Source organism: Labeo rohita, chromosome 24 (assembly GCF_022985175.1).
Source record: "Labeo rohita strain BAU-BD-2019 chromosome 24, IGBB_LRoh.1.0, whole genome shotgun sequence".
In the NCBI taxonomy this organism is placed as follows: domain Eukaryota; kingdom Metazoa; phylum Chordata; class Actinopteri; order Cypriniformes; family Cyprinidae; genus Labeo; species Labeo rohita.
Window position 1 is genome coordinate 15,555,477 of NC_066892.1, and position 20,946 is coordinate 15,576,422.

Here is a 20,946-nt window from a genome sequence, read left to right on the forward strand (position 1 = left end):
ACACATAACAGTACATACTAATTTACATACATTATTTTTTTCAGTTTGACTGTATAAACTTAATCTTGCATTAGCTCATATTTCTACTTACAGTTCATGTTCTGTAAAACAATCATTAAAAATGAAAAACTAATCACGTTTTACAACACTGGAAGTCCATATGTCTCAAACAGAATTCATGCTTTTACACACTCATAAACGGTCATAGTATAAAGCAAAAGTGAATTTCTTTCAGACTACACTTTCTGACCAGAGGGAACAGACTCTCAGTGCTACAGGAAGTGCAATATTTCATTCACAACAACCGAAAAGTCAGACAGAAACAAAAGAAACTAAAGTGATGAATTATTAATGTTGATCTTTGGCCTCACAGATACAAGTTTATATAAAGCAAAACTAAGAAATCAGAATCCACATATCTTGAATGAGATTTAACCATGGTAAGTGGACGGCCCTTCCCAATTCTGGCCTACGTGGTTTCGGCTGGATGGTCTGCGACCGCCCGTGAATCTTTTCAGCGTTTCAGAGGAGCTAGGACGTAACCAGGGGTCTGTGGCAATGGTGTCAATGGAAAATCGCCGAATGGTTGAAGGAGGAGTCTGTGGCCATAGCTCCTCCCCTTCCTCCGTTGACACTTCCTCTAAACGGCACAAAAAATACACATGTCAGTGTTTCTAATTACATTTACAAAGATGAATGAAGGTATTACAGGTTTGGAATGAAATGAGGGTGAGTATTGACAGAATTTTTATTTTTGGGTGAACTACGAGTGTTCACCAAACTTAACACCCGTAGTCAAATGTGGTCTGGCTGTGCAAGACTAACCAGCTCTAGGTGATTTTTCGTTTGGATTCAGAGCTCCTGACCTGATCTCCAGTCATGTTCTCTCATGTTGTTCAGCGATGTCATCTTGTTCTTTATGCGCTCCCTCAACCGCTCTATTTCGGTGCTGGTAAGCGAATGCAGAGACTGGCTGTCAGGACTGCTGTCAGGTCGACCGTACCTGTTTACTACATCCTACCAACAAAACAAAAGTACAGTCATTCAGCGATTTAGCGTCTATTGACACATACAATTTAAAAAGAACCACTCTTGCTCTGTTCCAAATCCCAACCCGATGGCTTCTAAATAGTAAAGAGACCTTGTTTTGAACAAATTCTAAGGCAGGACACACATATACACTACCAGTCAAAAGAATTTTGAATAAGATTAAGTTTTTTTTTTTTTTTTTTTTTTTTTTTTTAAAGGAATCTTTTGCTCACCAAGCCTGCATTTATTTGATCCAAAGTACAGTAAAATTTAGAAATATTTGTACTATTTTAAATAACTGTTTTTCAGTTGAATACGTTTTAAAATATAATTTATTCCTGTGATTTCAAAGCTGACTTTTTAGCATTATTACTCCAGTCACATGATCCTACAGAAATCATTCTAATATTATGATGTTTAAAAAACATTTATTATTATTATTATTATTATTGAAAATAGTGGAGTAGAATTTCTTCAGGTTTCTTTGATGAATTGAAAGTTCAGAAGAACAGCATTTATTTGAAATAGAATCTTTTGTAACATTATAAATGTCTTTATCATCACTATTGATCAATTTAAAGCATCCTTGCTAAATAAAAATATTAATTTCTAACATTTAAAAAAAAAAAAAAAGATACTGACACCAAGCTTTTGAATGGTATAGTATGTTGTTACAAAAGCTTTATTATTTCAGTAGGGCCCTATGACATCCGTTTTATTTTTTCCCAAATTCCGTTTTATTTTTTTCCAAATTCCATTTTTTCCCCGTTTTAATTTTTCTGGATTCCGTTTTTTTTCCATTTTAATTTTCTCAACTCCTTTTAAATTTTATTAAATCAAAGAGCATGTCTACTTAATTAAAATCATGAAACGTATACAATTTCACATCAATTTTAATAAAGGTTTAACAAAAATGACATGTTTAGGGCCCTATGAAATGTTTTATTTTTTCTCACCATGTTTTATTGTTATCAAATTCTGGGTTTTAGCATGTCTAATTATTTCAATACCTACTTTATTCTAATTTATTTAAAATAGCCTTATGAAAGGTTTTTTTACCCTCAGAAATTCTGTGTTGTGTTTTTAAAATGTTCTGGTTATCAAATGAAGGCAGAAAGAATTAATTTAATTTATCTTTTAATTATTGAAAATTAAGCAAACTTTTGCTTAAAGGGGAATTTACTATTAAAATTTTGAGATTATACCCTAAAAAATAATGTTTGTTTCATTTTAGTTGTAGTAGTGGTAGTAGTAATAGCAGTAATCCGTTTCTGCCACAATGTCTTCACATTGAACCAGACTTTTATTTTGACGGGTTGCCGTATCTACCTTTACATTTCTGTGTGTATATGATATAAGGCTAGTTTTCCTAAAATGGAACGGTCAAATGCTGAAATCACTGTGAGCTTCAGTATGTGTAGTAAACAAAACCGCTCGTCCACTTCATTCATTAAAACAGACACGCAGAACATTTACATCACATTTAAATGGTATTTTTGCGGCGTAATATTCACAGATACTAGTCCATATTGCGGTTTGATGTAAGTGTAACAACCTACTTTTGATTAATTCATTCAGACTTTGACAAATACTGTGACGTTCTACATTATTCAGTAAATTCCGTCAATCATAGGGCCCTATTTCAGATAAATGCTGATCTCTGGATCTTTCTACTCAACTGTTTTAAATATTGCTAATAATAAAAATAATTAAAAATGTTTTCTGAACAACAAATCAGCATATTAGAATGATTTCTGAAGGATCACGTGACACTGAGGACTGGAGTAATGATGCTAAAAATGTAGCTTTGATCACAGAAATAAACTACATTTTAAAATATATTCAAATAGAAAACAGTTATTTTAAACAGTAAAAATATTTCATAATATTACAGCTTTTTGTATATTTTGGATCAAATAAATGCAGGCTTGGTGAGCAGAAGAATCTTATTTAAAAAAATCTTACTGTTCAAAAACTTTTGACTGGAAGTGTACATTGCAAAAAATGCAATCCCATAATGCACTGCAACAACTGGAGTTGCTGCCTGTGTAGAGCGTTCCAAATCAGTCAGTTATGAGGTTTCACTGTGCTTCTAGACAGACATGTTTGACAGCTGCATTCACATCTCATGTCTGTTTCAGAATTTTGCACGACACTGCATTCTAAAAATGCGGTGGTTAAGTTTAAAAGTTCAGCTTTTAAAAAGCATGACTCTCTATCTAGCATTTTTTTCTATTCTACTGACCCACATTCTGTAGGGAGTAGTCAACAAGGCAGCTAGGTTTTTAAAACAGCACTAAAGACTTTGCCTTGGTCAAAAGAGGTTGTAGTTGTGTATAACCGGGAACTCACCTCAGACACGTCTGCCTTCCTAACTGCCGGTCTCGCTCTCTGCTCACGACGGGATTGTAGAAGAAACGAATCGCCGCTGGGGTCTGTGTAGAAACAAATGATTGGTTATTTACAGCCGACAAATGTTCAGCAACAGCAGGCTCTGCAGTCCTTCCTCTCTCTCGAGATTCTCTCCAGCTCCAACATGCACGAGTCAAGCAATCAAAGCTTGGTAATTGAAACGGGGCAAATGAAATGGCATTTAATGGATGCGACTGAGACTGTTTTGGGAACTCATTTACAAGGTGACTGCGGATCTCTCTGGGGTGCCGCTGAGGACAGGCATTATCCTCACCCCAGAATCAATCTCTCTTCTGTCTGGTATTCATAGCTGTCATACTAGCTGTCATCCATCCCTGGTGGCAGTGACAGCAGCTGTCTGATGGTGGTGTCACGCATTGTCTGCTGCTCATACTGACACATACACACCCCTACACTTGCAAAAACATCCAATATATGTGTATTGCTTCCAAATGACGTTAATCGATATGCCCCCACTGTAATGCTACCTCCTTAAAAGAAAAGGTCATACAGGTTTGGAACGACATGAGTACGAGTAAATGACACCTTTAAAGGGTTAGTTCACCCAAAAATGAAAACTCTGTCATTAATTACTCACCCTCATGTCGTTCCAAACCCCTAAGACCTTCGTTCATCTTCAGAACACAAATTAAGATATTTTTGATAAATTCGAGAGCTTTCTGACCCTGAAAAGACACCAAAGCAACTGACACGTTCAAGGCACAGAAAGGTTTTGGAACGACATGAGGTTGAGTAATTAATGACAGAATTTTCACTTTTAGATAAACTATCCCTTCTAAAAGTCTAAACTTTGCATTTGTGAAATACAGACGTTTGTGACTAATACACTTCCCTCCGTTTTTCATGTTAGGGGAACTTACCAATAAAGGCGCTCTCGGAGTCTAACAGCAAGTGTCTGCCTGCATCCTCTGCAGAATTCAGCCTCTGGAGGGATAAACACATCAATAAAGATGTCAAGTCAATAACCAGAACAGTCAGACAGCACTAACAAAGTGCAGAAATTCCCTTTAAGGGCTCAAAAAAATGGGTCATGGAAAGACAGTCAAGATTTGGTGACGTACATGTGAACTAGACTCTACTCACTTGCTCATGATGCCGCTGCCCTGAGGACACCATGTCAAAGTAATCTGCCCAGAGAATACAGGTACTGTATGAGTCTACAGTTTTTAAATGTAATTTCTTGTTATTATGTATTTTATTGATATAGTACAATTCAAAAGGGTTTTCTAATGTTTTCTGAAAGCTCTTAAAGGGATAGTTCACCTAAAAATGAAAATTACCCCATGATTTACTCACCCTCAAGCCATCCTAGGTGTATATGATTTTCTTCTTTCAGACTAATATGATCAGAGTTATATTAAAAAAAATGTCCTGGCTCTTCCAAGCTTTATAATGGCAGTGAATGGGTGTTGAGATTTTGAAGCCCAAAAAGTGCATCCATCCATCATGAAAATACTCCACACAGCTCCAGAAGCTAGAGATTATGCTTTGTAGGGTTTAAATATGAATATTTAAGGCCTTTATTAACCCCCTGGAGCTGTGTGGTGCACTTTTTATGATAGATGGCAGGGCTCTACGCTTACTTTTCTTTTTAGGAGCACTTAAACTTATGAGCACAGTCAAAATTTTAGGAGCACCTTCTAATCAATAATCAAAAACTCTGATCGAAAATGAGCCTTCCCATTACGAGGTGATATTTGACTCAAAGTTATTTACAGGGAAATTTGTTTTTTCCTTTGTAATGGCATTTTTCTAACTTTATTAAAAGTATGTCATCTTTTATGTCAAAATTTAAATAAGTTATATTTAAGCTTTTTTATAAGCTTTTTAAAATGTCTAATTAAAACAACACAATAAGAACAAGATATGTTACCAATCAAATGAAATCAGTATTTACAAAATTAATTTGTACTACAGAGGTGGTACAGAAGAACACAAAAGTGGCTTGTAGGTGTATTTTCATATGTTTAATCAGGCTCAGAGGTGGCATGAGTGCAATCAATTTCATAAATTCATGTTGAGATTAATGTTTTAAATATAACATTTTGAATATAGAAATATTTAATTCACTTCCATTCACTGCCATTATAAATCTTGGAAGAGCCAGGACATTTTTTAATATAACTGACTGCATTTGTCTGAAAAAAAGAAAGTCATATACACCTAGAATGGCTTGAGGGTGAGCTAAATCATGGGGTAACTGTCATTTTTGGGTGAACCATCTCTTTAAGGCCCATTCAGCCCATTTTATCTTTCATCAGCCGAAAAATTTTTTTTTTGAATGCGATTCCAACAATATAGTTTTTTTTTTTTGCCATTATCATTATAGTTATGTTGTATATAACTGTTTTTAAAACTACACTATTATCTTTATAGCGGTCATTCTTGGTCACAAAGGTTGCTTTTATTTAATCAAAAATACCATAAAATCATATTATATTTGGAACTATTACAATTTAAAATAAATCTGTTCTATTTAAAATATGATGGCAAACCATAACTTCAGTCTTCAGTGTCACATGATTCTTAGAAATCATTCTGATATGCTGATTTGGTGCTCAAGAAACATTTCTTCTTTTTAATATCAATGTTAAAAACAGCTGTGCTGCTTAATATTTTTGTGGAAATCATGATGCACTTTTTCTGATTTAATGCATCCTTGATAAATAAAACTATTAATTTACTTTTTTTTGTTTTTTTTAAATCATACTAACCAAATGTATGACATACTATACAAATATGTAAAAAAAACTGCCCATCCTCAATAACAGACTGACCAGCAGCTTTGCCCCTCCTCATGCTGTTGATGGTTCGTTGCTGTTGTCGTAACAGAGCCTGTTGCTGGATATCTAGACTGTGATCATCACTGGGGGGGTCAGGATACGCCTGCCGCACCTCCTCACGAGATGCACCATCTGATAACACACACACACACACACACACACACACATAGATAAGAGTCGTTCTCTCCTCCAGCACTACAGCCTCACTAACAGATAACACCGGGATGCTGAATACATATATTGAGCGGCACACTGACAAACATCAAATCACAGCAAACACTGACTCATATAGCAAATAAGTGTTGTCCATCACATAAGATGGGAGAACAGCAGCTCTGGCACGGCCAAAGCAATTGGCACAGTGATGCAGACAGAGAATCAGAGCTAAAATAAAGAGCATGACAAAGCAAGGGCATGGAGCCAAGCGCTGAGTCACAGTTCACCGAGATGCTACTCATTTCTCTCCTGCTGGGGGGTTTGATGACTGATATGTCCGTTCACCCCATGAGGTGGGCAGATGGAGAGGAAGAGCTGCTGAATCCATCTTATGAGCAGAGAATAAAGTTAAAAGTGTTCATAAGCGAAATTAAATAGACGTTCTTTTAGGAAAACACATTAGCATCTGATACTCTATTAGCATCAGGACACTGGAGATAAAATAATCCTAGTTTCACTCAACCATACTAAAACACTAAATCATTTTATGGCAAGTCAGTCCAGTCGGTAGCCATATTAGCATGTAGTATTTAGCTGAACTCATTTAGCCAAAGGGTTGTACGGCGAAATTTATGTCTCTTACTGTAATTTTTAGTAGAAAACCCATGAAAGATTTATGTTATTTAAAAAATCCAGATTGTTTTATACATATTTTGGACTATGGGAAGTGGCATTATTTTGATGGCGTATATTGCTTGCACTCTGAGTTACTGGCGCTACCTTTAGCTATTTTTACCGCAACGCAGAAAATAAAATACTGCTACAATGTTAGTTGTAATTTTTAGTTAAAGGGCAACAAGAGACGCAATGTAAGTCTTCACTATTTTTCCTAGCGATAAGAAGAGGAGAAAAGAATAGGAAGATGTCGGTGGACTAATAAAACTCCTTAAAGACCAGCATCTTTCTTCTGTCCACTTTAGCCCTGATTGCCTTTGAGGCTTTTAGGTGACCCCAGCTACTGAAAGAGCTTACAAATACAAGAGACGATAGATGCCATCCTGGCAGGATGTAAACATGCCAACGCTTCTTATGATGCTGCAACCACTGAAGGAGTTTCTCAGTGCAGATTTCACACGATATCCAGGGGCGATTAGACTCCCTTTGGGGAAAAATCAATGGTACAGCATTTGGTTTAAGCCTATGCTTATAAACATCGCTACCTGTAAGTGCTTTCAGTAGCTGTGGTCATCATAACAGCATTTTATTTTCCGAGTTGTGTTTTCAGAGTTGTACTGTGGTAAAAATTGGTAGCGCCAGTAGCTCACAGAGTGCAACCATTTGACATCATCAAAATAATGGCGATCCCATAATCCAAAATATATATTAAAACGATGAGGATTCTTTTAAATAATGTAAATCTTTAATGGATTTTCTACTGCATATTTTAGTAAGAGACATCGTTTACGTTATATTAATCCATACAAGTCTTAATACCCAGGGTTCCCTTAGCTTTTTTGTTACACTGAGGCTAACAAAGGATCAGAGCGTTAGTAACAGGAAATGAGTGTGGCTGCTGGTGGATATGTGAAGGTAATAAAGGCTGGTGAATGGGATTTTGGGAGCCATAATAGCTGTGATGAGTCTTCATAAGAGTGAAATTACAGACCCATTGAGGAGCTCTGGAGAGGGTTTTCAAGCAAAAGACAGGAAATTCTGTCTTACATTTACCTCTGTACTTCAGGCGGTTAAACTCCTGCAGGTTCTGCATGTTGATCGCTGCAGTTGTGTGGGAAGCTGGCCTCCTGATGGGGACTTGTTTGCTCAGTCTCGCCACTTCAGAAACATCCTCTGGGAGGTGCTCTCTTGGCCTGTTTAATATATAAGGCATAAGGGTCAGAGGGACAAAATAAAGCTTGCCAGGATGATCAAAAACCCAACACAACACAAAATAATTTATTTTGTAATATCAACCTTTTGACAGTACATTATCCCATATTACATAGCTACTTGGCAAATAAATAGGAAAAATGGTCAGATATGTGACCCTGGACCACAAAACCAGTCCTAAAGGGTTGAAATGAAAATTAGCCCATTGTTTACTCACCCTCCAAGCATCCTAGGTATATATGACTTTCTTCTTTCAGACTAATCCAATCAGAGTTATATAAAAAATTATCCTGGTATTTCCAAGCTTTAGAATGGCATAGGCGAGTGTCACTCTTCATCAGTCCAAAACAAGTCCAATAAAGTGCATCCATCTATAATAAAAAGTGCCTCACACGGCTCTGAGGGGTAAATAAAGGCCTCCTGTAGCAAATCAATGCATTTTTGTAAGAAAAATATCCATATTTTAAACGTAATAATCACTTTAATCTAGTTTGCACCAACTGGTCGTACAAGGAAGTGGGTCAGGGTGGATGATGTAAGATGTCGGCGTTGCGGAACTTTGCTTCCTTTGCTCCTGTAAACAAACATTGGTTTGTGCGAGACTCAACAGCGCATGTGCAACACCAACGTATTACATCATCTGCCCGGAGTTGTTTCCATGTACAACGGTGAGCGCAAGCTAGATTAAAGTGATTCTTACGTTTTAAATATGGATATTTTTCTTACAAAAATGCGTTGATTTGCTACAGGAGGCCTTTATTCACCCCCCCCCCCCCACCCCCACCCCCACCCCATGGAGCCATGTGAGGCACTTTTTATTATGGATGGACGCACTTTATTGGACTTGTTTTGGACTGATGAAGAGAAACACCCATCTATGCCATTCTAAAGATTGGAAGTGCCAGGATAATTTTTTATATAACTCTGATTGGATTAATCTGAATGAAGTCATATACACCTAGGAAATAATGGGCTTTTTCGGTGAACTATCCCTTTAAATTGCATTAGTATATTTGTAGCAATAGCCAATAATGCATTGTATGAGTCAAAATTATTGATTTTTCTTTTATGCCAAAAATCATTAGGATATTAGGTATACGTTCCATGAAGATATTTTGTGAATTTTCTACCGTAAATATATGAAAACAATTTTTTGATTAGTAATATGCATTGCTAAGAGCTTCATTTGGACAACTTTAAAGGTGATTTTCTCAATTTTTTTTTTTTAGCACCCTCAGTTTCTGGAATTTTCAAATAGTTGTATCTTGGCCAAATATAGTCCTATCCTAACAAACCATACATCAATAGAAAGCTTATTTATTCAGCTTTTAGATGTATGAATCTTAATTTAAAAAAAACTGACTCTGTGGTCCAGGATCACATACCGTTTAGCAGTCATTATTCCAGAGAATTTTGATCACTTAGGATGTTTATGAAAGGAAAAGAACTTCATTATAGGTTCTAACAGACCACATGTGTTCTGAACGTGTCTGTGCAGGATGTTTGCTACCTGCTATGAACAGGAGGGGTGTGATCATTTCTGTTAGACTGCATCAGTTCTCCCTCCAGACGTCTCTGTTCGCTCCGCAGCTGCCTACGCAAGGCTGACAACTCCCTGATCACCGTACGCTTTTCTTCTGAAACAAAGTCAGTATACAATTCAGGGATTTGGTCTTTCATAGCTCTGGTGGCTACAGTACGTCATATGCGTTACCTGTGGCCCTGATCTCATTCCTGCGGGCAGGCACTGGGGGTGAATGTGGTGCTGACACTGATCGCATCTGTTTGAATCAATCAAACTGTAATTAGCCAATTTCACTGTAATTCCACTTTGGTGACATTTTTTCATTGGAAGGGTTGATTTTTGTTCTGAATTAACCACTGATGTCACATGGACTATTTTAATGATGTCCTTACGACCTTTCTGGACCTTGAACGTGTCAGTTCCGTTGCCGTCTATACAGGGTCAGCTCTCAGATTTCATCAAAAATATCTTAATTTGTGTTCTAAAGATGAACAAAGGTCTTACGGGTTTGGAATGACATTAGAGTGAGTAATTAATAACAGGATTTTCATTTTGGGTAAACTATCTCTTTAATAGATTAAAGAAAATCAAAGAAAAACCTAAGCATTAGACGGCATATGAAGCAAGAACTAGCTGTGTCACTCACAGAAAGAGTTGCAGAAGAGCGGTGGCTTTCCACCGATGGAGATCTAGGCATCTGTTGACGTAGTTTCTTCTGCAGGGCTGGTAGGGGTGGTGATGGTGCCCTGTGGACCTTTTGGTATTTAAAAAATACGTGTCAGCACACTGTGTGCGGATATGAACAAATGTAACAGACTTGATAATGTGCACTCTTCACCTCCACCAGATGTGTCTGTTTCTCTCTCTCCCGTTTCTCCCTCAGGGCTTCGTTCTCTTTCTCCTCCGCTTCTCTCCTCGTTTTCTCAGCCTCTTTACGGCGCTCTTCGGATTGCTTGATCAGCTCCTCATTTTTGGCCATTTGCTATAAAATAGGTGACAAAGGAAGCACAACGTGTGATTCTGTACCTTTCTTTTAATTCACGCTTTGTCCACTGTCTCACATTTGCAGACAATTTGCAATAGGAATCTACGCAATTTGGTATTGTGCATGATGGTGACAGAATGTCCCCTGCACAGATTTCACATTAGATTTAAGTTAGTCAAGTAAATTCACTGAAATCCATCCAGTTAACCAACAGAAAGCCAGAAATGCCACACTACTGACAATGGACACAGACCTTTTATGGCTATAAATGATTAGTTCAATCCCAGAATAAAAATTTGCTGATAATTTACTCAAACCCATGTCATCCAAGATGTTCATGTCTTTCTTTCCTCAATTAAAAAGAGGTTTTTTGAGGAAAGCATTCCAGGTTTTTTCTCCATATAGTGGACTTCAATGGGGTTGAAGGCCCACATTTCAGTTTTTGGGTTAAAAAGTATATACATTTTCTTTAAATGACCAAATGTTTTACTAGGTAAGATCCTTATTTCTCGGCTCGGATCGTGTAGAGCCCTTTGAAGCTGCATTGATACTGCAATTTGGACCTTCAACCTATGTGGAGAAAAATCCTGGTATGTTTTCCTCAAAAACCTTAATTTCTTTTCTACTTACGAAAGAAAGACATGAAATTTCAAGTTTCGCCAATGTTAGTGGCTGAATCTTTTTCCATCGCCACCTATTCAAAAGTAGCTGCTTGTTAGGGTTTATAAAGGAAAGCTTTTATCGTTTGGCGTTTTTTGTGTCACGCTTGGTTGGGACACTGCATCGAAGCCTTTAGAGGATAGACTATTTCAAGCTTAACACACTCATGTATTAAATCTGGGTCAAGACCAGTGCTTCAAAGTGAATACATCTTCCTCTCGGCAGGCCGTTTTTGGGATTCACATGATATGAGTGCAAAACAAGAAACCTCTTTTTCTTTCTGACGCTTCCGCTCTTGCTCTTCCTCGTACTCCCTTTGGATCCGAGCTCGCTGTTCGGCCAGCCGCCTCTCTTCTTTCTCTTCCTCGAGCTTTTGCCGCTCTCTCTCTTCTGCCTCCTTTCTCCTCTTTTCTTCGATCTGTTTATCCCAAAGGTGATGACAAAATGAGACGGCAGGCCAAAAGCACAGATAGCAGAATTCAAAGGTAACAATGTCCATACCTGTTGTTTCAAACAATCCTTGTACTTTTCCTGATCATGGAGCTGCTGTGGAGTGGGCAGTTCATTAAAAAGGTTACCCCTGACTTGCACAGACGGCTGAGAAGAGCAAAAACCTGCAGGCTCTACGGGGGCAGAAAAGATTTGGATGGATTGCATGCAAAGGTCTTTTATTTTTAGCTTCCAAATGCTAAATGCTGGTTTGATGATAGTATCCACAGTCAAAGTCAGAGGGTTCATATCTATCTATCTATCTATCTATCCATCTGTCAGATAGATGTTTGTGTTTTAAATATAGATATCATCATGGACCAATTTTATGTTTTAAATATACATACCATCATGGACCACTGGCTAATAACCTGCTCTAAGTGCATGTGCAATTCTGTGGCCACAGTACATGATGCATGAGGTAAAGTTTCTGTCACCTGTTCTATAAGTCACTGGAATCCGGGCTACTCTGCCTCCGGAATCATAAGCTTCCACGTTTGTTTTATGCATTTGTTTCAAATCACCTGGAAACACAAAAACATGACATTACTATAATGTATACCAGAAACTTTCAGTAGCAGTTTGATGATTAAAAACAGACTAAATACATTTTTTTATTTTTTTTTTTTGGAAAGAAATTAATATTTTTATGCAGAAATGGTGCATTAAATTGCTTAAAAGGGACTGTAAGGAAGACATTTATAAAATTATTAACAATTAAATTTGAAATAAATGCTATTCTTTTGAAGATAATATTCAAAGAGTTCTGAAAAAAAGAAAAAAAAGGTTTTCACAAAACATTAAGAAACTGTTTTAAACTGATAATAACACTGAGAAATAATTTTTGAGCTTTAAATCAGCACATTAGGATGATTTCTGAAGGATCATGTGACACTGAAAACTGAAGAGTGATGATGCTGAAAATTCAGCTTTGCAACAGCAAATAAATTACATTAAAAAAAAATTATATACACACTACCAGTCAAAAGTTTTTGAACAGTAGGATTTTTTTGATATCTTTAAAGAATTCTCTGCTCACCAAGCCTGCATTTATTTGATCCAAAATACAGCAAAAGCAGTAATATTGTGACATATTTTTACTATTTAAAATCACTGTTTTCTATTTGAATATAATTGAAATAAAATGTAATTTATTCTGTAATTTTGATCATGATCCTTCAGGAATCATTCTAATATGGTGATTTGCTGTTCAAAAAACTATTATTATTATTATTATTATTATTATTATTATTATCATAATCCTCATTATTATTATCATCATCATCAATACTTAAAACAATTGAGTATATTTTTTTTCAGGATTCAGTAGGAAGATCCAAATATCAGCATTTATCTGAAAAAAAAAAGCTTTTGTAACACACACTATACCATTCAAATGCTTGGAGTCAATATTAATTTATTTATATTTATTTAGGGAAAAAATTATAGAAATTAATACTTTTATTTAGCAAGGATGCTTTAAATGTATCAAAAGTGATAAAAACATTTATAATGTTACTAATAATATCTATTTCAGATAAATGCTTTTGAACTTTCTATTCAAAGAAACCTGGAAAAATTCTACTCAGCTGTTTCCAACATAATAATAAATGTTTTTTTGAGCAGCAAATCAGAATATTAGAATGATTTCTGGAGGATCATTTGACTGGAGTAATGATGCTAAAAAAATCAGCATTGAAATCACAGAAATAAATTACATTTTAAAATATATTCAAATAGAAAGCATTTGTTTTAAATAGTAAAAATGTGTCAAAATTGTTCTGTTTTTGCTGTACTTCGGATCAAATAATTGCAGACATGGTGAGCAAAAGAGACTTCTTAAAAAAAAATAATAATTTTTTGACTGGTAGTGTCATTTTAAAAGATCCAAATGTTTCTTAACATTACATAGTACATAGAACATAGTATTTTGGATAAACTTTGGTGGGCATAAGAGACCGCTTTCACATAATTTTGTAAATCCTTTGTATTTGCATTTATCCAATTAGCATTTTAATAAAATGCTTACAGTAGTAACTGCATAACAAGTATTTATGACAATTAGTAGTTTAATTTAAACTACTTTGAGCATTCTGAGACTTTTTTTCTTCACTATCAGAAATCCCATGATTATTCATTGACCTTTTTCTTGATTTCCAAGACCACAGAAACACTAAAACATATACATTTCTGTGTCAAGTGTAAAAAACTCAATCAGGGCTGTACTACCTAAAGTAAATGTAAAAATGCATTAAAATCCATTATTTTAATTGATTAATATCTTGGAGATTTCACAAAGGTTTGCAGATTGCACTACTTAAAGCCTTAAACTGCAGTGATTGCAGCTGACTGTGGACGGAGTTCACTGAGTGAGGTGTGAACTTTTGTATGCGTACTGATGAGGTTTCCATGATCATCTCTAAGAGGGGCTCCTCCTCCTGCTCTTCCCCAGGGCTCGTACGCCTTCATCTCAGCCTCTATTTTAGCATCGTACAGCTCTTTTTCCACCTTCTCGCGATGCCGTCTCTGCTGTCGTTCTTGAATCTGCGCACCACAGTTTAGACAATTAGGCATTGCTCAAACTGCACACCATCTGATTTGTTTTTCAAATCCCAAATGAAAAACAGAAACAAGTTAACAAATCTGAATTATTCATGAGTTCAAACTACAAACAACTAAACAGAAGAAAAAAAAAAAATCTAGCTTGTTTCTGCCTCAATGTCAGAGTATGTATCAAAGTAGTATTACTCAACATGTGGTAATAAGTACACTTAGAGGAGGAAAGTTCAAACTTTAGTTCACCACTTTAAACTAACCCTGATATGCCTTGAGATTCCCTTCACCAAGGGAAATAGCGGATTCCTCTCAGATCTCTTCTTGTCAGACTGCTAAAGTTCTTGGTAAACTCAACGCGGATTAGCATTCAAGGCCATCCGTCTTCAAAACCCTTCACTGCACTATTTTAGACTCAATGATCTTGCAACCAGGCAGTTAAACAAACATCTTTCTAGCTATATATCTTTCAGCATCAAAGTTCCCCTGAGGAAATAGAGAAGGATAAAGCAATTTGTCCTCCCTAAGTCCTTCATCTGTGTCCACAGCCATTACGATATGAAGATATCATCTGACATCCCACTGAGCTGAACCTAAACCTGCAGCCAAATCAAGCAAATCGCTTCATAAAATTAATGCTTTGCAACAGTATATCGCCACTTTCCATTAATAGGGTACATTTTGATGTCCCACTGCATTTTTAAAAGCATTAGAAGCACAAAATGTGTTTGCTTTGCTTTATACAGAAAACTGATACAGTACCATTTAAAAGTTTGGGGTCGATAACTTTTTTTTTTATCCCTTTGTTCGACAAGGATGCATTAAACTAATCAAAAGTGACATTTACAGGGTTCATGCAAGGGCTTGAAGTACTTGAATTTAACTTTTTCAAATTTAAGGCCTGGAAAACCCTTGAAAACAACATTTCTGAAGAGGTACTTGAAAAGTGTTTGAATTATTGAAAGACAATGTATCTATGAAATAAGTGTTTCATTTTTTTCAGTAAACATCTTTTCACAGAAAATTCACCAATTCAAAAAACATACTTTTTTTGCTTATTTTAGTCAATAAAATCAGTAAACTAGTGAGCTAAGCCAGTAGTAGTACTGACAGTGTCGTTTAAACATTGCTAAAGATGCGAAAAAAGGAACAGATGAACCTAATCAATTGAGTGAGTCATTTATGCTGGAACCACTCTGATTGATTCAAACTTGTGACTTTGATCATTTAGTACAAGCGATTCACTAGCCAAAACCAGATCAAATGAAAAGAGCCATTCAATTTTGAATTTCAACATCACTTGTAATGGTTTAAAAAAAGCACATATATGGGTGAAATGGAGCTTTTCGAAACTCAGAATCAGTTCAATTATTGAGTTGCAAAATGATTCACTGTTTCAAAGCACTCCAATCGATTCTCTAATCATTTGATTAAGATCAGGACTTTAGAGCGGGTTCGTGAATCTTTATTCAGTTTGGAACTTCGGAGCACGAACCGTTTCATTCAGATTGGGAATTCGGAGTGCATATCACAAATCATTTGATTTAGAGCGGAACTTCGGAGCGTGTTCGTGAATCATCATTTCAGATCGGAACTTCGGAGCACAAATCGTTTAATTCAGATTGGGAATTCGGAGTACATATCACAAATCATTTGATTTAGATTGGAACTTCTGAGCCGGTTTGCAAATCTTTATTCAGATTGGAACTTCGGAGCACAAATCGTTTGACTCAGATCAGGATTTCAGAGCGCACAGCACAAATCATCTGATTGAGAATGGAACTTTGGAGCGGGTTTGTGAATTATATTGCAAATTGAATGATTCACGATCCGCACTCTGAGTCCTGATCTGAAATGATGGCTCACAAATCATTATTCACAGACGTTATCTATTTATATTTAAAAAATTTGGAAGCCATTATTTGATAAGTTAGATCTCTGTTTGAAGTTCTTGGAGAAAAAAAAAAAAAAAAAAAAAAAAAAAAGTAGTAATGCTGGAAAAGCCCTTTAAAGTCCTGAAATTTCATTTTACAGTGTCTGTACGAATCCTGCATTTATGAGTATAGACATTTGGATGTTACAAAAGATTTCTATTTCAAATAAATGTTATTTTTTTAACTTTCTATTCAAAGACCCTTGAAAAAAGTAATCAACAATATCAAAAATATTAACTGTTTTTAACATTGAAAATAAGAAGAAACACTTGTTTAGCACCAAGAATGGTTTCTAAAGGATCATGTGACACTAAAGACTGATGCAATGCCAGATAAAAACTCAGCTTTGCCATCACACAAAAAACTATATTTTTAATTGCTCTTTAAATGTTAAATTGTGATTAAAATATTTCACAAAAGTAATACATTTTCTGATAAATAAATGCAGCACTGTGAGCATAAGACTTCTTTTAAAAATATCTTGCCAACCTCAAACATTTAAACAGTACTGTACACTCAGTGAACTTTTATATACATAATTTACAATAGCATTAGGCTAAATAATAACACTATAATTTATTTTTTCTGTTTCATTATTCCATTTCATTGAATTAATGAATGTTTCCAAATGTAAAAAATGTAGGATACAGAAAATTTATGAAAGAAAGAAAAAAAAAAAAAAAAAAAAAAAAAAATTATATATATATATATATATATATATATATCCTCATTAAAATAAGCTTAATTTTCTTTCTTTTTTTTCTTGGCTAAATATGAACACAAAATGTTTTTTTAATTGTCATGAAAGTCATTCTACAAAAAAAAATCCCAATGGTCCTAAAAATAATTAACACATCCCTAGATATTTTTGCTTGATTATTATTACTATTATTATTATTATTATTATTATTATTATATAAATATATAATATAATTATATTAGAATTACTATAGGTATTTAAAAAATGTAAGATTTAAATATTAGAAACATCTACAGTATTATTCAATTATTTATTTTTTTATATTAAAAAGTGTCTGGTTTTAATGTGTCTGTATCATCGCTTCTTAAATGATTTCATGAGGTTTTGACACCATAATTCTGACATAATCTATTAATATTCAACTCATTGTAGTAATAAAGCTGTTAATTAAAAATGTTAATTAATACATTTTTGGAGATTAAAACGTAAAGCTGTTACCCTGTTACTGCACCTTTCCATGAATTAAATTAAAGTCATTTACACCCTTTCTACAGCATAATAATTAATCTCATAACACAACTTTATTGTGAGAGTACCTGCTGCTTAAGGGCTTCCTGATAGCTAACAGCACTTTCCTTGGGCTGCTGCAGCCTCTCAGGAGAAAAGAACGCCGGTCCTGGTGGAACACCTCCAGCATGGCTGATCGCTCTATGGAGAAACAGAAATGAACATGATGCTATTTGGTTGTACTCTGAATAAATGTGCCCTCTACTGGTACCTATTGTCATTTCAATATGTATTGTTTTAAATGAGGTGCAACTAAATGACACTTCTGACTCTGACTGAATAAGCCACATGCGAGCGCATTGTAAAATGTGACCGACTCAACTCTGAAATTAAATAACTGTCATTTTGTACGAAAACACATGCTTACTGCATGAGGCTTCCAGAGGGAGGCTGCAGATTGGACCACTGTGCTTCTGGAGGGACGTGTGCCTGCTGACCCACTGTTGGTCCATCTAACACAAACAATAGAAACAAATCACATTAAACATGCAATCAACAGCTACATAATCATAAAACAGTAGCGTGTTAACCATGACATACATTTGATAGTTACAAATGATATACATGGCTACGCTATAGCAAAAATAAGACTACTTACAATAGGCCAGATTGGGGTCTAGAGGATTTCTGGCTCCATAATAGAAATATGCATTATCATAAGGAGTTTGATAGGAGTCAGTAAGGGAGGGACCCAATGGAGGGCGCACACCTGTAATTCTGACATCAGAGAACCAACATATGTCAATAAATATCTATAAAATCCTGTGTATAGTATTATTAAGACATGTTGTTTTAGTATACACGTATAGATTTAAGTATAATTGTTATGTTTGGGCAAAATATACAATCTTGAGAACTCAAAATCTAATATAAACCTCGGGGCAACTATCTCCCCCAGGGTTCTTGAGAGGCTCCTGTGATTGTCTTCAGTATTAGAGGTGGTATCGTTGGCCCCAAACCCTGCTCCAGCCTCCAGTCCAAGACCTGATGTGTTAGCCAGCCGGCTTAAAACAGTGCTGTGGTCTTGAGATGGAGACTGGAAAGCAACACGGGGTCTCTCAGGGGGTGCTGTCTCTTTTTGAGGTCTTTCTTCTTTGAGGCGCCTGGCCGAGTCAGCCCTGAACTCCTCCAGACCCAGGCCTGGGCGGTAGGGTACATCCCTTTTCCTGCCCTCGTGTTCCCGGGTCATGGCACCGAATTGTTTGATTCGGTCTGGCTGTGGGAAACAAGATGAGATGACTGTAAATAGGTAGCACAGCAGGTGTTGCACGGGTATTGCTGCAATGAAAATGCGTGTCAAAGCCCAGGCTACTGGGTCAGTCTCAACAAGCATCTTCTTGTATGCTATATTACAAGTCTTTTAAAGGGATAGCTACCCCAAAAATGAAATTTCTGTCATTAATTACTCACCCTCATGTTTCAAACACAAAAAACCTTTATTCATCTTCGGAACACAAGATCTTTTAGATTTTTTTCTTTGTGCACAAAAAGCAATCTCGTAGCTGCATAAAATTAAGGTTGAACCACTGATGTCACATGAACTTTTTTTATTAATGTTCTTACTACCTTTCTGGGCCTTGAACATGTCAGTTGTGTTGCTGTTTATGCAGGGTTCGAAATCTCTCAGATTTCATAAAAAATATCTTAATTTGTGTTCTGAAGATGAACAAAGATCTTACGGGTTTGGATCTGAATTAAATGATTTGCGAACCTGCACTGAAGTCTGGATTTGAATCAAATGATTTGCAATCCACGCTCCGAAGTGCCGATCTAAATCAAATAATTTACGATACGTGCTTCAAGTCCCGATCTGAATCAAATGATTCGCGATATGCGAAGTTTCAATCTAAATCAAATGATTTACAAAATGTGACCTGATTGGAGTGCTACGAAACAGTGAGTCATTTTGTTCAATCAACACTCTGAAGTCCCGAACTGAATCAAACAATTTGTGAACATGCACCAATCTCTGGATCTGAATCAAATGATTCGCAAACCTACTTCGAAGTCCCAACCTAAATCAAATGATTCGCAAGACGCGATCCAATTGGAGCGCTACAAAGACAGTGAATAATTTTGCACCGAAGTCTCGATCTGAATTAAATGATTCGCGACAAAAAAAGTGAATCATTTTGCACGATCAACGCTCTGAAGTCTTGAACTGAATGAAATGAGTCGCAAACCTGCACTGAAGTCTCGATCTGAATTAAATGATTCACGAACCTGCACCGAAGTCTGGATCTGAATCAAATGATTTGTGAAATCGCCCCGAAGTTTCGATTTAAATCAAATGATTTGCAATACGCGATCTGAAGTCCCGATCTGTATTAAATGATTCACAATACGTGATCCGATTGGAGCGCTACGAAAAAGTAAACCATTATGCGCGCTCAATGCTCTGAAGTGCTCCCGAACTGAATCATGATTCGCAAACCTGCACCGAAGTCTCAATCTGAATGAAATGATTTGCGAACCTGCACCAAAGTCTGGATCAGAATCAAATGGTTTGTGAACTCGCTGTGAAGTTCCAATTTAAATCAAATGATTCACAATACTGAATGAAATGATTCGCAAACCTGCACCGAAGTCTTGATCTGAATTAAATGATTCACTAACTTGCACCGAAATCTGGATCAGAAATCAGAATCAAATGATTTGTGAACTCGCCGTGAAGTTCCAATCTGAATTAAATGATTCACAATACGTGATCCGATTGGAGCGCTACAAAAAAGTAAATCATTTTGCGCGCTCAACACTCTGAAGTCCCGAACTGAATCATATGATTCGCAAACCTGCACCGAAGTTCCGATCTGAATCAAATGATTTGCAATCCGCACTTAAGTTCCAATCTAAATCAAATGATTTGTGGTACGTGATCTAAAGTCCCGAACTAAATAAAATGATTCACAAACCTGCATCTAAGTCTCGATCTGATTTAAATGATTCACGAACCTGCACCGAAGTCTGGATCTGAATCTTTTTTTTTTTTTTTTTTCCAATTTTCATGAAAACGTCACTATTCAAAAAATTCGTAATGTTTAAAAATTAAGCAACACTGTATGTCTGTAGATATTTCTAAAAATTAAATCTTAAATATTAAAAATACAAAAATTCTAAATATATTTTTATAATAATAGAATTAAATATTTTAATATTTAAAATATTAAGATTTTAAGATTGAAATACTAGAGACACCTAGAAATATGATACTTAATTTTTTTTCTTATTCTTTAAATTTAATTTAC

At 35.7% G+C, this 20,946-nt stretch overlaps 1 protein-coding gene across 7 annotated transcripts in view; it reads right to left on the reverse strand.

Annotated features, from left to right (window-relative positions):
• The window catches only part of LOC127155885 (centrosome and spindle pole-associated protein 1), a 31,879-nt gene continuing 10,933 nt past the window's right edge, over nucleotides 1–20,946 (reverse strand). For 6 of the 7 annotated variants that reach the window (XM_051098459.1, XM_051098458.1, XM_051098461.1 and 3 more), the window contains exons 11-29: nucleotides 18,577–18,917; nucleotides 18,300–18,418; nucleotides 18,069–18,153; nucleotides 17,731–17,842; nucleotides 14,344–14,491; nucleotides 12,385–12,471; nucleotides 11,960–12,081; nucleotides 11,727–11,876; nucleotides 10,652–10,795; nucleotides 10,460–10,567; nucleotides 10,003–10,069; nucleotides 9,799–9,925; nucleotides 8,130–8,269; nucleotides 6,240–6,377; nucleotides 4,546–4,589; nucleotides 4,323–4,386; nucleotides 3,382–3,464; nucleotides 867–1,017; nucleotides 1–640 (exon numbers count right to left, since the gene is read on the reverse strand). In XM_051098459.1, the coding sequence (XP_050954416.1) occupies nucleotides 432–640; nucleotides 867–1,017; nucleotides 3,382–3,464; nucleotides 4,323–4,386; nucleotides 4,546–4,589; nucleotides 6,240–6,377; nucleotides 8,130–8,269; nucleotides 9,799–9,925; nucleotides 10,003–10,069; nucleotides 10,460–10,567; nucleotides 10,652–10,795; nucleotides 11,727–11,876; nucleotides 11,960–12,081; nucleotides 12,385–12,471; nucleotides 14,344–14,491; nucleotides 17,731–17,842; nucleotides 18,069–18,153; nucleotides 18,300–18,418; nucleotides 18,577–18,917 (2,439 nt within the window). In that variant the 3' untranslated portion in view covers nucleotides 1–431. The remainder of the gene's footprint in view (nucleotides 641–866; nucleotides 1,018–3,381; nucleotides 3,465–4,322; nucleotides 4,387–4,545; nucleotides 4,590–6,239; nucleotides 6,378–8,129; nucleotides 8,270–9,798; nucleotides 9,926–10,002; nucleotides 10,070–10,459; nucleotides 10,568–10,651; nucleotides 10,796–11,726; nucleotides 11,877–11,959; nucleotides 12,082–12,384; nucleotides 12,472–14,343; nucleotides 14,492–17,730; nucleotides 17,843–18,068; nucleotides 18,154–18,299; nucleotides 18,419–18,576; nucleotides 18,918–20,946) is intronic. The other variant, XM_051098457.1, reaches the window with a different exon arrangement.